This window comes from Gadus macrocephalus, chromosome 19, assembly GCF_031168955.1.
Source record: "Gadus macrocephalus chromosome 19, ASM3116895v1".
In the NCBI taxonomy this organism is placed as follows: Eukaryota; Metazoa; Chordata; class Actinopteri; order Gadiformes; family Gadidae; genus Gadus; species Gadus macrocephalus.
Genome location: NC_082400.1, coordinates 7,345,871 through 7,360,595, shown reverse-complemented (window position 1 = coordinate 7,360,595; position 14,725 = coordinate 7,345,871). Strand labels below are relative to the sequence as shown.

The 14,725-nt window shown below is 47.0% G+C and overlaps 1 protein-coding gene across 4 annotated transcripts in view; it reads left to right on the top strand.

The window, feature by feature from the left end:
• The window catches only part of ptpn13 (protein tyrosine phosphatase non-receptor type 13), a 64,682-nt gene that overhangs the window by 18,215 nt on the left and 31,742 nt on the right, over window positions 1-14,725 (top strand). For all 4 annotated transcript variants that reach the window (XM_060038108.1, XM_060038107.1, XM_060038105.1 and 1 more), the window contains exons 7-9: window positions 1,666-2,382; window positions 10,496-10,588; window positions 12,947-13,046. In XM_060038108.1, the coding sequence (XP_059894091.1) occupies window positions 1,666-2,382; window positions 10,496-10,588; window positions 12,947-13,046 (910 nt within the window). The remainder of the gene's footprint in view (window positions 1-1,665; window positions 2,383-10,495; window positions 10,589-12,946; window positions 13,047-14,725) is intronic.

The window sequence follows — 14,725 nt, the reverse complement described above, 5'->3', positions numbered from 1 at the left end:
ATTGTGTCTTTTGTTAAGTCAGGTGTGAAGTGCAACAGTTTAGTGTATTTTTGTCCCTGGTAGCTCAACACAAAACACCAAATCGCACACCCAGTGGCGCTTCCCACATTGGGTGTACATGCTGTATCGGAGAAAAGAAAACTGTTATACTTGATCGTTTTTATTGGCTGTCCTATTCGTGTCGTGTGTGTGTGTGCTCTTGAGTTCCTCGAAGCCCGTCTGTGTTTGATAGCACCTTCCTCTGGGATGAAGCGTGTGCTTCTTTAGATTAAGCAGCCACATGCAGGCTGTTGCTACAGGGCTGAAACGCTGCTTCCTATTTCTCTCTCTGTGTCCCTCTCTTTCCCCTTCTCTGGTAATCTTTCCTCTCTCTCGCTCTCTGCCTTGTTCTCTCTCTCTCGCTCTCTGCCTTGTTCTCTCTCTCTCTCTCTCTCTCTCTCTCTCTCTCTCTCTCTCTCTCTCTCTCTCTCTCTCTCTCTCTCTCTCTCTCTCTCTCTCTCTCTCTCTCTCTCTCTCTCTCTCTCTCTCTCTCTCTCTCTCTCTCTCTCTCTCTCTCTCTCTGCTTTGCTGTGATTCTTTTGTCTGCCTTCTATGTATCCATAAATCTCTATTTATAACTTTGTTTGGGTTAGTGTTTTATTGGAAAAACTCAAGTGGATTTTAAAAGCAGCTGACCAAAATAGTAATCTATATATATAATATACAATATATATATCTTGCTTGTGAACCCGTTAAGCACTTTTTACCACAGCGTTTATCCTAAACACGTCCTGGGCTAACCTGACGCTAATGTGGCAGATTGTTGCGTGTAGGCCTTCATCCCTGGTTTGCGGTCAGATTATCCGGCCCCCACCCCCCAGGCCTCTCTCCGCTGGACACGTTTTGTGCGCTTGCTTGCGTGCTAAATCAATTTCACGGACTCCCTGTAGATGTAGTTTTAAGCATGATGTGAAAAATATCTGGATCAGCAGCTCTGGATTGGAGACCAGATTGGGAGTGCCCCCCCCCCAGAGAACCAGGGGTCCCGATTGGTCGTAACCTCGCAGAATTGACAGACAAAAAGATCATAATTCAGCTTTTATGGATCAAGACATTCAAGCCTTGAAACTTTTACTAGGATAAAGCCGCTGGCCGGAACTTTTGAGTTATTAGGCAACCGTGTACCAATTGCAACGCCTGATTACCGTTTGATCCCCAGCCTTTGAGCCAAACCGAGTCAACGGAAGCGGTTTAAGGTTGTTCCCCATGGTCTGTTGCGTGAAATTAGGGCCATATTTCATCCTTTCCCATCTATTAAAGGAGAAATACAGGGTTAAACTCTTTGACCTTATGGAGATGAATTCTTAATCTCTAATTGGATATCTGCATATGAACACAGAATCTAAAGGCGGCTTGACGAGAAGCCTAATACCAACGGTGCCCTAATTGGGACCCAATTATCTGTGTTTGTAGATATACAGATATTTTGCTGGAAAAACTGATTTTTGTTTTAAGATTCAATTGCCATTTCTGCAGGTTCTATTGTGTTTTCTTTCTAGTGGCGTTTAAAACACAGACAATTGCACCAACAGAAATACACAAACACAGACGCACAAACAAACCAAAAGTTGACGGACAGTTAAAAGGCTGATGTTTGAGACGGTTTTCCCTCCTGGTTCTCTTCAGGGCGGGGTGCCGCCTCCAGGGTCCTGGAGCGCTACCGCGTGCGCACCCAGGAGCAGGCCTCTCTGAACCGGGGCATGAGCCGCTCCATGAGCTCCCTCCCCCTCCTGGACCCGCAGAGCCAGGACGAGACCTACCCCCTGCAGTACTCCCCGTCGGACTACCCCCCCCACCCCCAGGACCCCCTGCACCTCCTCCACCACCCCCACCACCACCAGCACCACCACCAGGGCTCCGAGTCCACCTCGGACCTCTACTCCACGGGCCAGCCGCTCCGGGGCCAGCGCTCCCAGCCCCACCTGCACGCCTTCCAGCCCCAGCTGCGCCCGCGGCCCGTGGAGCTGGACCAGCGCTCGCTGCAGTACTCCGGGCTGCCCCGCAAGACGTGGGCGTCGTCCGTGGATCTGGCGTGCATCGACCCCGACGCCCTGCGCTTCGGGGCGCTGGAGGACGCGCGCCGCGGCAGCAGCGCCCTCAGCACCCAGTCGGTGGGCCGGCGGCGGGCGTCCGCGGCCCGGCCGGCGCCCGCCGACGCAGAGGCCCGCTACTCGGAGTTTGGCGGCGGCCTCGGCCTGGGCGGCGGTGGCGGCGGCGGCGGAGGGCTGAAGGGCAGGAAGCCCCAGCACCACCGCTCGGCCCAGTCGGTGGCTCTGACGGGGGCCTACGACCGGATCAAGGAGAAGCAGAGGAAGCTGCAGGTGCTGAGGCAGGCCATAGATGGTGAGTTCTGGCGGGTGCATTCTCTCGCTCGCTCTCTCTCTCTAAATGGCACATTCTCTCTCTCTCTCTCTCTCTCTCTCTCTCGCGCGTGCGCGCTCTCTGCGTCTTGCTCTCGCTCTCGCTCTCTGTCTCTCTCTCAGCCTCGCTCGCTCTCTCTCTCACTCTCTCTGCCCAAATAATTTACTTGCAAGTTGACTTGGATGAAAGTGTTGCTGAAAGTTATGCCTACGGATTAAATGTGGAATTGGGGACTTGGCTGCCCCTGACTAATCAAGTCTTCGGGAGCCTTAAGGCGAGACAGAATTCCTCTTGGTGCATCTCTCCCATGGACGCCAACTCAAAGACGACTCTGATCATGCAAAACAAGTTCTCACTCCCTCTAAGTAACTATACAAATGTTTTAATATTTGCCTTTGGGATCATGATGACTACACAGTCTTCTTTTCGATGTTTGTTTGTTAATTAAAGGGGCAGGCTAGTATAGTGGCTACGGCGTGGGACTCCAAGCCAAAAGGTACCGTGTTCGATCCCCAAGCTCCTTCAGCAAGACGTCTGGCCACTCCCTGCTCCCTAAACGAACTGTGACTAAATTCACCATCAACAAATACATCGTGCACGGATCGACCCTGCACTGTTACTGCACAGGAGGGGGGAATCCAACCCCAGCCGGAACCCAGGTTATTGTTCTGCTCTCCTATTCAGGGAGATGGCGTTGGGGGAGGGTGACGTAGGCAGACAGACACCGGGGCCGCTTATAGCCCGCGTGTCCACCGTTTAACTACCATGTGGGATGGAAGCTGGGCTCTGGCCTGAGTGAAGTACCACTGGGCTGCTGGTGTTTAGACAGAACCAATGAGTCACAGGCACAGAGCTCCCTCTCTAAATGGTCTGATTCTAATTACAGGCCATCTTAATTCTAGCTTGCTGCTAACTGTCACACGTACTGTATTGCCTGGAATCTCAGTCTCTCTCTCTCTCGGTGTGTGTGTGTGTGTGTGTGTGTGTGTGTGTGTGTGTGTGTGTGTGTGTGTGTGTTGCTCCTGCTGTCTCTCTTGCTCTGTCTCTCTGCGTTGCTCTCGCTCTGTCCCTCTCTCGCTGTGTCTCACGTTCGCTCACTCGCTCTCTCCGTCTCGTTCTCTCTCTCTCTCTCTCTCTCTCTCTCTCTCTCTCTCTCGTTCTCTCTGTGTGTGTGTGTGTTCCTCTCTTTCACTCTCACGTGCAGACAAATGTATAAGTCAGTGACCCACATTTTATAGCGCACCCTGTACTTAACCATTCGTTCAATAAAACAGGTTAGCAGTGGGCCTAGTTAGGGCGCTGACGCGCTGCAACACAACAGTCTCCACAGCCGCCAGACGGCTCTTAGTCAACCGCCAGACAGTGTTTACATCTTTTTACATTTCTGTTTACGCGAAGGCGCGCATGTCCACCTTCTCCCTGGGTGACGGGGCATATGAAGCCGAGCTCAAGCTGTGGACAGCTCCTCCAACCTTGCTTAGCCTTTTCCACCTTGTCTTCGCTCCCTGTTCTACGGCGGCCCTCCTCGTGCCGTCTGGGGGTCTATTTTTAAGTTTTAATTGAGTCTCAATCGCAGGCATTATTTAATGCACGCACACACATGCACACACGCACGCGAGCACAGCCTTTTACCCTATAGCAATTATGCTGCTTGCTTCATTCCTTTGATGTAAATTAGGGATCTTAAAGAGCCCCTCTAAGTGAGAGCTCCCTCCCTGCACTGAACTGTAAAGCTATTTTATGCGGGAATGTTCACTTTTCAGTTGAGTTTGTGTGTGTGTCAGGGCTTGTCTGCCCTAATGATAGTTGACTTGATTACATTCTTGAGGGCATGGGTGATTCGGTCGGTATTATGAATGATTAAAAAAATAACGAAGGACTGGAAGGTCGGCCTTCTATTATAACAGTGGGCTGAGTATGATCCCCCCCCGAAACCCAAATATTGTTCTCCCTCCCGTCTCCCAGAATTCCTTGCAGTATGAATGAGGCCTAATGGAGCGCACAGGACTTACCAGGCCTCCTCTGTGTTTTGCTTGGCTCGGTGCTTCCTCCCTTTTCCTTTTTTACCCCTCTCTTCCTTCTCTTCTCCTTCTTACCCTTTCCTGTTCTTCTATTTCTCGTGTGTGTGTGTGTGTGTGTGTGTGTGTGTGTGTGTGTGTGTGTGTGTGTGTGTGTGTGTGTGTGTGTGTGTGTGTGTGTGTGTGTGTGTGTGTGTGTGTGTGTGTGTGTGTGTGTGTGTGTGTGTGTGTGAGCAGGAAAACGATGGCACAGCAGTGGTCAATGCGCTCAGGTTTCACCCGGTTACAGTCTGCCCCCGGTTTCTTTCCCCTCTCGCTGCTGTGTGTGTGTGTATGTGTGTGCACATGCATGTTTAAAAATTAACCCACCCCACCTATTACCACCACACCCACCCCCCCATACCGCCTACACCTCCCCCCCCCCCCCCACCAGACTGTGCCAAGGTGCTGCTGCTAGTCAGCCGGCGTGGAAGGTTTCCCGACGCAGGCTGTAATTAGAGTCATGTGTAGCGGATGAGGGAATTCCAAACGTTATTGCGCTTTCCGGGGGCTTGGCGGACGGGTCTCGTGGCCCCCAGGCCCTAACTGGGGCAGGCTGGGGAAACTCTGCCTGCGTGTGGCGGCAGCAAGCGGGCCTACCGGGGCTGGGAGTGGGAGTAGCCTGGGAGTAGCATTGTGCTGAGTAGCATAAGGCTGTGAGTAGCATGGGGGGTAGGGCTGTGCTGGGTGCAGCACAGGGATGGGTGCAGCTTACCTTGGGGAAGCTTTGTGCTGGGTGTAGCATAAGGATGGGTGTAGCTTACCTTGGGGAAGCAGTGTGCTGGGTGTAGCATAAGGATGGGAGTAGCTTACCTTGGGGAAGCTTTGTGCTGGGTGTAGCATAAGGGTGGCAGTAGCATGGGGGTAGAGTTTTGCTGGGTGTAGCATGGGATGGGTGGAGGTAGCATGATTGGACTAGGTAATGCATTGATTTAGGTACAGCATGGAATTGTGGGTAGGGTGTTGTTGTAGCATTGGGATGGGTGCAGTACGGGGATAGCATTGGACCGGACGTGTCATGTTTTTGGGGTTAGCATGAAACTGGGTAAAGGGTGACTGGGTTACTGGTTGTGGCATGAGGGTTTGCGACGCATTGGCTTTTGGGTGGTGTGGGGATAGCATTGGACTGGGTGCATCACGGTGTTGGGGATAGCATTGAGCTGGGTGCTGCATGGGGGTGGGGGTCCGATGGGGGAAGTGGGCTTCATACAGCGAACCAACGGTTTCATAATGACTAAGTTGTTCGTTCTCTCTAGCGTGGAAAAAACAATGTCAACCTCGAAACCTAAACTCCCTTCCTGCTAAGCTGTTGTTCGTTACATAAATGCATGAATTATCTCGCAGCACGTGAGTTGGTCGACGTGAACTTTAGCGATTTCAGCTGCAGCATTACTAGGTTCTAAACCACACGGTCTACACACAGGGCGGGAGGCTGTAGAAGAGCCGGAGACTCTCTCTCTATACTGCTGGGTTTTCTGCTGAATCAAGGAAACGCAGAGTTTGCAGTAGGCTATCATTATCCATTTCAGCTCTTTCTCTTTTTTTCCCTCTTCTCCTCGAGACCACCAGACTGTAAATAACCTCAGTGTCTGAGTTTGCGTTGCTTTGAGTGGGAGCAATTAAAGACCATGAAGGCTGCGGAGGAGGAAAAAAGAGAAAAACAAAGCAGAGGCACTCTGAGAAAATAATAAGCAGGAAAGGGAAATGGACTGAGAGAAAAAAAACTAAACGATGAAATAACTTCTTTTTTTTTTTGTCTTTGTCTTGTTTAATATTTATAGATGTTTTATGTTAACCTTACTTTGTCTTTATAGATTACATGGGAATATCACTTGAGGCTAGTAGAAAATGTGTAAGAGGAGAGACTGTCCGCTGATTTTGCCCCCCTAGTTGCGGCCCTCTCTGGCCTTGTCCCGTCCATGGACAATAATTTAACTGATTACGAGAAAATTAGCTTTCCCTTCACACTTTTGGGATCTTGCATCAGAAATAGGGTCCTGGCCTATCATGAACAAGTATTGTTCATGCATTTCCCATTTTAACACATTAAACTTTGGAGTATGAGTATGTTGAATTATGAATTCTAGATTGAATGCAACTTTTTAAAGTTTTTTTTGTATTGAATGTGGGATCTTCCATCAGCAATCTAGTTGTCTGGCATAGCCTCTTGTCTTACTGGCCAACCAAATGCAAAAAACACTTTAGACCTCAGACTCTCTGTCCCTCCCCAGTATATTCAGCTGAATGTGTCCTCATTACAACCTATAAGCTTTAGTCAGGTTAACTGGCCCCAAAGTTATCCATTAAGACAGCGGTTCATCCATTACCTAGAATAACTTAATGCTGAACACGTCAGAGGGGTTGAAGAGAACTTCAGAGGCCAGCAGTTTGACTACCTTGTAGCCTCTCTGGGAATATGTCATTCAGGGACTTTGTAGCTTTACAGCAATTCTAGCTGCACACAGAGGCCATTGGGTCTACTCTGCGGTTAAAGGAACCGCCTAATATGTAACATTTTATCATCAAAATATCTACAAAGGACTGGCTTTGTTGAGTTTAGTTTTACTTTGTACCTACATTATCCACATTGTTTCCAATAATGTTCAACCACAGAGTAGTCTGTTGTTTTATTCACGGTAACAGTCTGTTACATTTGGTCGCATGTCAATAACGTGCTGTGCCCTTTACCCCCTAACTTTCGGTGAAGTACAGTAGACTTAGTCCAGTAGAGAGATGATATTCTAATAGCGATGTAGCTTACAATGATGTACTATTTTAACAAGTGGCGCATGAAAACCACCAAGCTAATGTAGTGTTTCCCAAACATAATGCGCTTGGGCGGGTTATTTTTCATTTTATCATCCATCCGAGAGAACGATGCCATCCGCGGTCGATAGTGTCTCCCATACATTTACCAATTCTTTGTGATGTGGAAAAGCTTATTTCATTGTAGAACTGCGTGTCACATATTGATTCGCTCCAAATCTCTCTTCTCACACCAACACACTGATAACGGTCCGTCTGGGAATAAACTCTCCTCTCCGAGCACCCTCTGAATCAAGACGTGATGCTGTTTGGCTTTTCCCAGCAGAGAAAATGGCTGGCTGAGTTAATTAATAGAATCAATCCAGAGTTCGAGGATCAGTTTGAGGGAGGCCAGAAATACCAAAAACCTCTAATCGAATACACAGCCTAAATCTCAACGAGACTCTTGTACTCATTGATAGTTTGATCAACTCAGGAAATGTACACATATGAAGAGTGTTTAATCTGTATTACATACACATCAGTGTTTCCCATACATAGACCATTGTGTGGTGCGGCGCCACAGAATCAACATCGAGCGCCACGAATTGTTTCTGTCTTTTTTTTTCTTTTTTTTATAACGCGATTTGGAAATCTAAAAATCGTTCCGTCCATTAATCTCTGCATAGCACTCGTTCCCCCTGTCATTCACACACACACACACACACACACACACACACACACACACACACACACACACACACACACACACACACACACACACACACACACACACACACACACACACACACACACACACACACACACACACACACACACACACACGGAGCGAGAACGACGATGCTAACACATGAACCCACCGATGTTACCCGTCGCTTAGCAACCGGACACGCTGGGGTTGTTAAGTTACCGGACTACTGAAACTACTACGGAGTGATAATAACAAAGACGTGTATCAGGCAATAAATTCAATTTCCTTGACAGTGGTAAGGTTCGGTGTGCATTAAAGTACAGACGGAGTGGACCAATTGCGAACTACTGCAGCTGCTCCAAGTTAAACCCCAAACTAATCGGAATAAGTATTTATAGCGGACTACACCACCTATTCTATTCCGCATAGAATTCTATTCCGAACCGATTGAGGCGTATATATATATGATACTTTTCTATTCCGATTGAGCTGTTCTTCCACATCTATGCAAATCAGATGTGTCCGCATGTAAAAGCAGAGTTACATGCACACTCACTGACGGCCGCGTCGCCGTGTCGCAGACGTCAGTGAGTGCGCCGCTGCCCCACCGCCGCGCCGCTGCCCCCCGCACCACACATTGGTCCTTGGTCTGTGGGAAACACTGCACATACATGTTCCTGACAGAAACCCCAGAGTTTAAATGTCAATACACTTCTTAACCTGCTTATACTGGTGTAAAGCTAGCAGGATACACTTCTTAACAGAAACAACATTTTGAAATGTCGGACGCCTCCAGTTAAATTGCATTGTAGTTAGGCTTTTGGTTGGGTACTGTCATTTTGGAAGAATTTGACCCAACTATTTCTCTAGTTCTACTGTCCGACCGTCTTCTGGGCAGGTATACGTAGACACACGGGACTCCTAGCTCCAGTGCTCAATCCCCGCGCCACTTTGTGGTATTTATAGCATGAATATCTGTAAAAAATAAATAAAACTAGAGACACTTTCAACAGGCTCATAACGTTCTTTTGTATGATTGTTTTGACCAGGGATAACGCTGGGCTACCCCACGATTGAATTACTCAAATAAGGTTATCTACAGCCGAGTAGAGTTAACATTATGTCACTTGCGGTAAATTCCTTAGATTGAGATTACATTACGTGAATAAATGTGACTAGATGTAAAGTGAATATAACCTAGATACCCATACTCGTCCCCGAACAAGACCCTATCTGACTCGCATCAGAAAGTCTTTGACTGGCAATGGTGGTGAAGACCACCACTGCCATATTCCCAATGTTATCCAACTACTTATTTTGTTATTGTTTTGATTGACAGACCCCTAGTGGCAGAGATGACATAATACACCTTTAAAAAATATATAAAAAGCTCCATCATTATTAGAGCTTTTATTTATGTATATACTTAAAGGGTGGTCAGAGGCAAGAATCATTTCTTGTGGTGGTATTATTAAACTGTTGAAGCCAACAATGGCTAGGACGGGTGACTTAAACTGCAGGCTATAAAGCTTCACTAACAGTCCCCCCAACCTCAACCACTAAACCCCTTTTAAATGGTTGAGGATGTTTTAGTCCTTGAATGTGTCGTGTGAACCCATTTGTTGTGCATGTATGTGTGTTGTTGAATGTGTTTTGAAACATCCCTTTAACATATGATTCATTTTAACAACTGAAACTAATACCAATTGGATGACGACAGACCAGTTCCATCGCTTTTCCTGAAATAGCTGCTCAATCACTTCAGCTGTTTACATGAAGAGAGACGCATCTAGGGTTTGAACTAGTTTGCCAATAGAGTGCGAGTGTATAAACCACTGAGGAATGCCATTTATCTAAACTATGTTGTGGTACCAGATACTCAGGAGCCGGACTTTCAAGTTCTGGAAGAGAGCAAACGAGGAAACTGGAAGCATTTTAAACGCATGACTATTTTTACAACATCATGCCCGACCTGATCTGCTCGAAGAGATAGTGTGCCCAGGTAAGAGATTGGAGTAAGGTCAAATCAATCTATTCAAATGATTTCATGGATCTTTCCATGGCTTATCTGACATGCTCGTGGGTTACAGCTGGTTAAAGGAAAGTTTCAGACTTGGCCACCTCCTGGTTAATTTATTGCACAGGTGTTTTTAAAGACCGCTTTCGCTAGATGGCTTTTCAGTCCTAATGCCCACACTTAAAAATCTGAACTCTGTGCGAACTGAAGTTGTAAAAATAGACGTCTGCAGTGAATGTCTTTCCGGTCACTCCTTCTTTCTCTCTGCGATGCTTTCTTTTGGGGAAAGAGAATTGGTCAGGGACGATTAAGGAAAATGTCCGCACCAAAAATAGTGTGGTACTACTTCCATTTCAATATCGGAAATCAAACCGTGCACGATTAAACCTGAATGCTGAATGAGTTTCCCTCCTCCCCCCTCTACCACTGTACATTTGTGGAGGACCCCCCCCACTACTCACCCATGAACAACAGTTACGACTGTTAAAACTAACACTGCATTCCATTCTCCCCTCCCCCTCCCCCTCCCCCTCCCCCTCCCCCTCCTTCCCTCCCCCTCCCCAGACCCGCTCCACACCCACCAGCGTTACCACAGCGACTACAGCTCGTCCAGCGAGAGCCCCTCCGTCACCTCCTCCGACCCCGAGTACAGACAAGGTACTGATGATGATGATGGTGGTGGTGGTGGTGGTGGTGGTGATGATGATGATGATGATGATGATGATAATCAGCGCCTCCATTGTTGGGACTCCCACCTGATTGGGGCTTCATGAAGCACCAGTGCATGGCCCCCCCGTTGGTGCTTGAGAGCACGCCACCCCCTGTGGTTCTGTCTGCCCTCGTGGGTCTCTGATTGAAGAGGATGCAAGGTGGACGTTTTGTCGATTGTTGTGATGGGTACAGTAGGAGGATATGCATCACGCCCAGCACGATGGAGGATAAGGTCGGTCCGTATCGGCTAACCGTCTTTAGATAACTATCCTCTGGAGCTGAGCTTGAGTTAGTTTTTTATTGTTTTTTATGAATTATGCATTATTACTATAATGGCTGACGTTGTTGCGATAGATTTAAACATGTACGTCTGTCTGAAGAAATGTACACGCCACCATTTCCGCGGAATTTTTGACCGAGAGCATTGCGTTGTTTAAGTTGGGTGAATCCCAGTTGCGTGTTTTTCAAGTCACTTTACTTTGAGTTGTTTCATATCACCCGCCTCAATCCGTTTCCCAGTATTGCGCTGAAGAATAAAATGAATTATGTCGATCGAAAGATTCTTTCCAGGAAATGGCACCATCCCTGCCATTTTGATATTGTCATAACCGAAGGTCAAACCAACACTCGGCTACAGAACTTGGAAGACAGTCTTCTGGGGCTGTATTGTTTGTACTGCGGTAACAGGTTCATGAGGAACGATATGAGTTTGGCGTGGCTGACTTCACACCCTTGCTAGCTGTGTGAGAGGAGCAGCAGGGTCATCGCTTGGATAACCATGTGTCACTTTTGTTTTTGCCAAGAACTGTTACCAAGAACAAACGCTACAAAAAAAAGTTTTCTTTGAAGGAACAGGTTTTTTTTTTCTGCATTCTACACCAGTGACTATAAAATGGATTTATTGCACTATGAAAAAGTAAACTTGAAGAGCAAAGCTCCTCAGACTGCAAGTGCTAATAGTTTGCTTAAAAAAAAAAAACGATTAAAAAATCCAGACATATCATATCACTAAAAGCATGTTTTGTCTTGACGGATGGTGGGCAGTTTTGAAAACAATATGTGTAAGAGAAGATTTTCTATGCTTGAGTTTTTAATTTGTTTATGTTATGTTACTGCTCTGCTATTGCACAATACTGCTTGGACCAGATCCCACATAAATATTGGAAATCACCCCAAGGCAACCGTCCAAAGTATTTGCAACGATTAACGATTTTGCACGTCCAACACGTTGCTCAAAAGCCGGTGTTTATTGATCTTATAATCGCTATCTTAGCTTAAGTTTACCACATGACTAATAAATCCCTGGAATACTGTCAATTAAAGCAAACGTAAATGTCGTGAGAAAGGTAGCATTACATTCTTCCATGTATAATACATTTGTGGACCACAAGCCCCTTCATGCCCTAGATACAGCAGCTTCTGTTTGTTGTGTTGGTGATAAGTCTGGCTGATGGGAGTGGCCAAGGGCGCATTATTTAATTTCTGAATCAAGCGGCCCATTGTAAGACCCACTCATTTGAGTGCTTCCTTCTCACACGTGTTCGTGCAGGTCGTCTTGAAAACGTGTGCGGGTGGACGTGTTTTGGTTTCCAGGGATCTTCTGACTCCCTCGCTTGACAATATGTTACCTGCTGCAGTGCCCTGTGTAGTCATTAAGTGTGATATCTCAACATATGACCTTGTCCCTGCAATAATCACTCTAGGTTAATAATAATAATAAATTGTATTGACACAGCAGAAACATTGTGTACAAAGTGCTTCTCCATCACTGATGTACATATTGACATGTGTTCGATCACTATGTGGGAATCAAGTTTGTTATCAGAGGGTGCATACAGTGTTGTGCGTCTGAATCATTAGATGTATGCGGTGATATGTGATGTGTTTGTCATCAATATGGCCTGTACATCCTGATCTCGCCTCCTTTTTTGAAGCACAGGAGCATTGCAATGTGAGCAATAGTGTCAGGGAGTTTTATCTTATTAGCCTAGGTAACGATACATTGTTCATTCAGGAGTCTTTACAGTACTACTTAAAGTCCTCCAAAACGAGTTCCACCAGCAAAACATCCCATGTTGCACTGTGATGTTCTAGCTCATATGTACGCATGAAGTTGGTTAGCCGAATGCTTTATGTTGTTGTGTGTCTGTGATCATACTATGTAAACGTGTGTGTGTGTGTGTGTGTGTGTGTGTGTGTGTGTGTGTGTGTGTGTGTGTGTGTGTGTGTGTGTGTGTGTGTGTGTGTGTGTGTGTGTGTGTGTGTGTGTGAACGGATGACATCATGCCATATTTCCTCCCTCAGTTAAGAAACCGGAGGAGGGTGTGAGGCGGTACGGGTCCCAGGCGGCCCTCGCCGACCACGACGCTCTGTCCCTGGCCAGCCACAATGCATACAGGCACAGGTAACACACACGCGCGCACACACACACACACACACACACACACACACACACACACACACACACACACACACACACACACACACACACACACACACACACACACACACACACACACACGCACACACACCAACACGCACACACACACACCAACACACACACACCAACACACACGCACACACAGATATCAAAAAGCACACAGACACCAACTTGCACACATAGACACCAACATGCACACAGACCCCAACACTTGCAGGAAGATACCAGCAGACAACAAAGGCCCCAACGTGCACACATAGACACCAACAAAGACACCAACACGCACACATAGACACCAACACAGACACAAAGACACCAACACGCACACATAGACACCAACACGCACACATAGACACCAACACGCACACATAGACACCAACACAGACACAAAGACACCAACACGCACACATAGACACCAACACAGACACAAAGACACCAACACGCACACAAAGACACCAACACGCACACATAGACACCAACACAGACACAAAGACACCAACACGCACACATAGACACCAACACGCACACATAGACACCAACACAGACACAAAGACACCAACACGCACACATAGACACCAACACAGACACAAAGACACCAACACGCACACAAAGACACCAACACGCACACATAGACACCAACACAGACACAAAGACACCAACACGCACACATAGACACCAACACACACACAAAGACACCAACACGCACACAAGCATACAACACTGCACACACACGCACCCACATGCGGATAGACACCGACACACACGTGAACACAACCGAACACACGCACCTAGATGCGCATAAACACAACACAAAATCACACACGTACATAGACGCCGACACGCACGCGTGCCTACACCACTGCACACGCACACACACATTTACATAGATACCATAACACAAACACACACACGTGCATAGAAACCAATACACACACAAACACACGCATAGACACCAATACACACACAGATTACTTTACACACACACACACACACACACACACACACACACACACACACACACACACACACACACACACACACACACACACAATAAAACAGTTCAGACATACACACGCGGCCACATCCACCAACGCACACAGGTGTATCGACCACAACACACACATGCATAGACGCCAATACCCGCACAAACGTACACACAGACACCAACACATGCACCCACATGAAGACAGCCACACACACATACACACACACAGACATCCACACACATGCATTCAAAGGCATATGCACATGCATAGACAAAAATACAACACACACACAAAAACACAACTGTACACTGCTGTAACATACGCAGTGTTCATCACTTCCAGACTTAAATGCAGAATAGCACATAAGGGCTAACCCAGCCATAACTTATTGATGTATCTAGTACGTTAGGCTTATCTGCTTATTTCAGAACCGAGATTAGATTTTTGAGTGAATTTAATGTTGAAAACATAAAACGTACTTGCTCTGTGCTACATATTTCACATGTGTTCTTTGTATCAGAAGGGTTTGTTGGAACGGGTCTATTGACTGTTTTGGTGAATGTGAGTTTCACCGAGAGGCTGATATAAACCATGAACCATGATTTATTGGGGTCAGAGCTTCTTGGGATATTGCGCAGTAACTTTAAAACCGCTTCT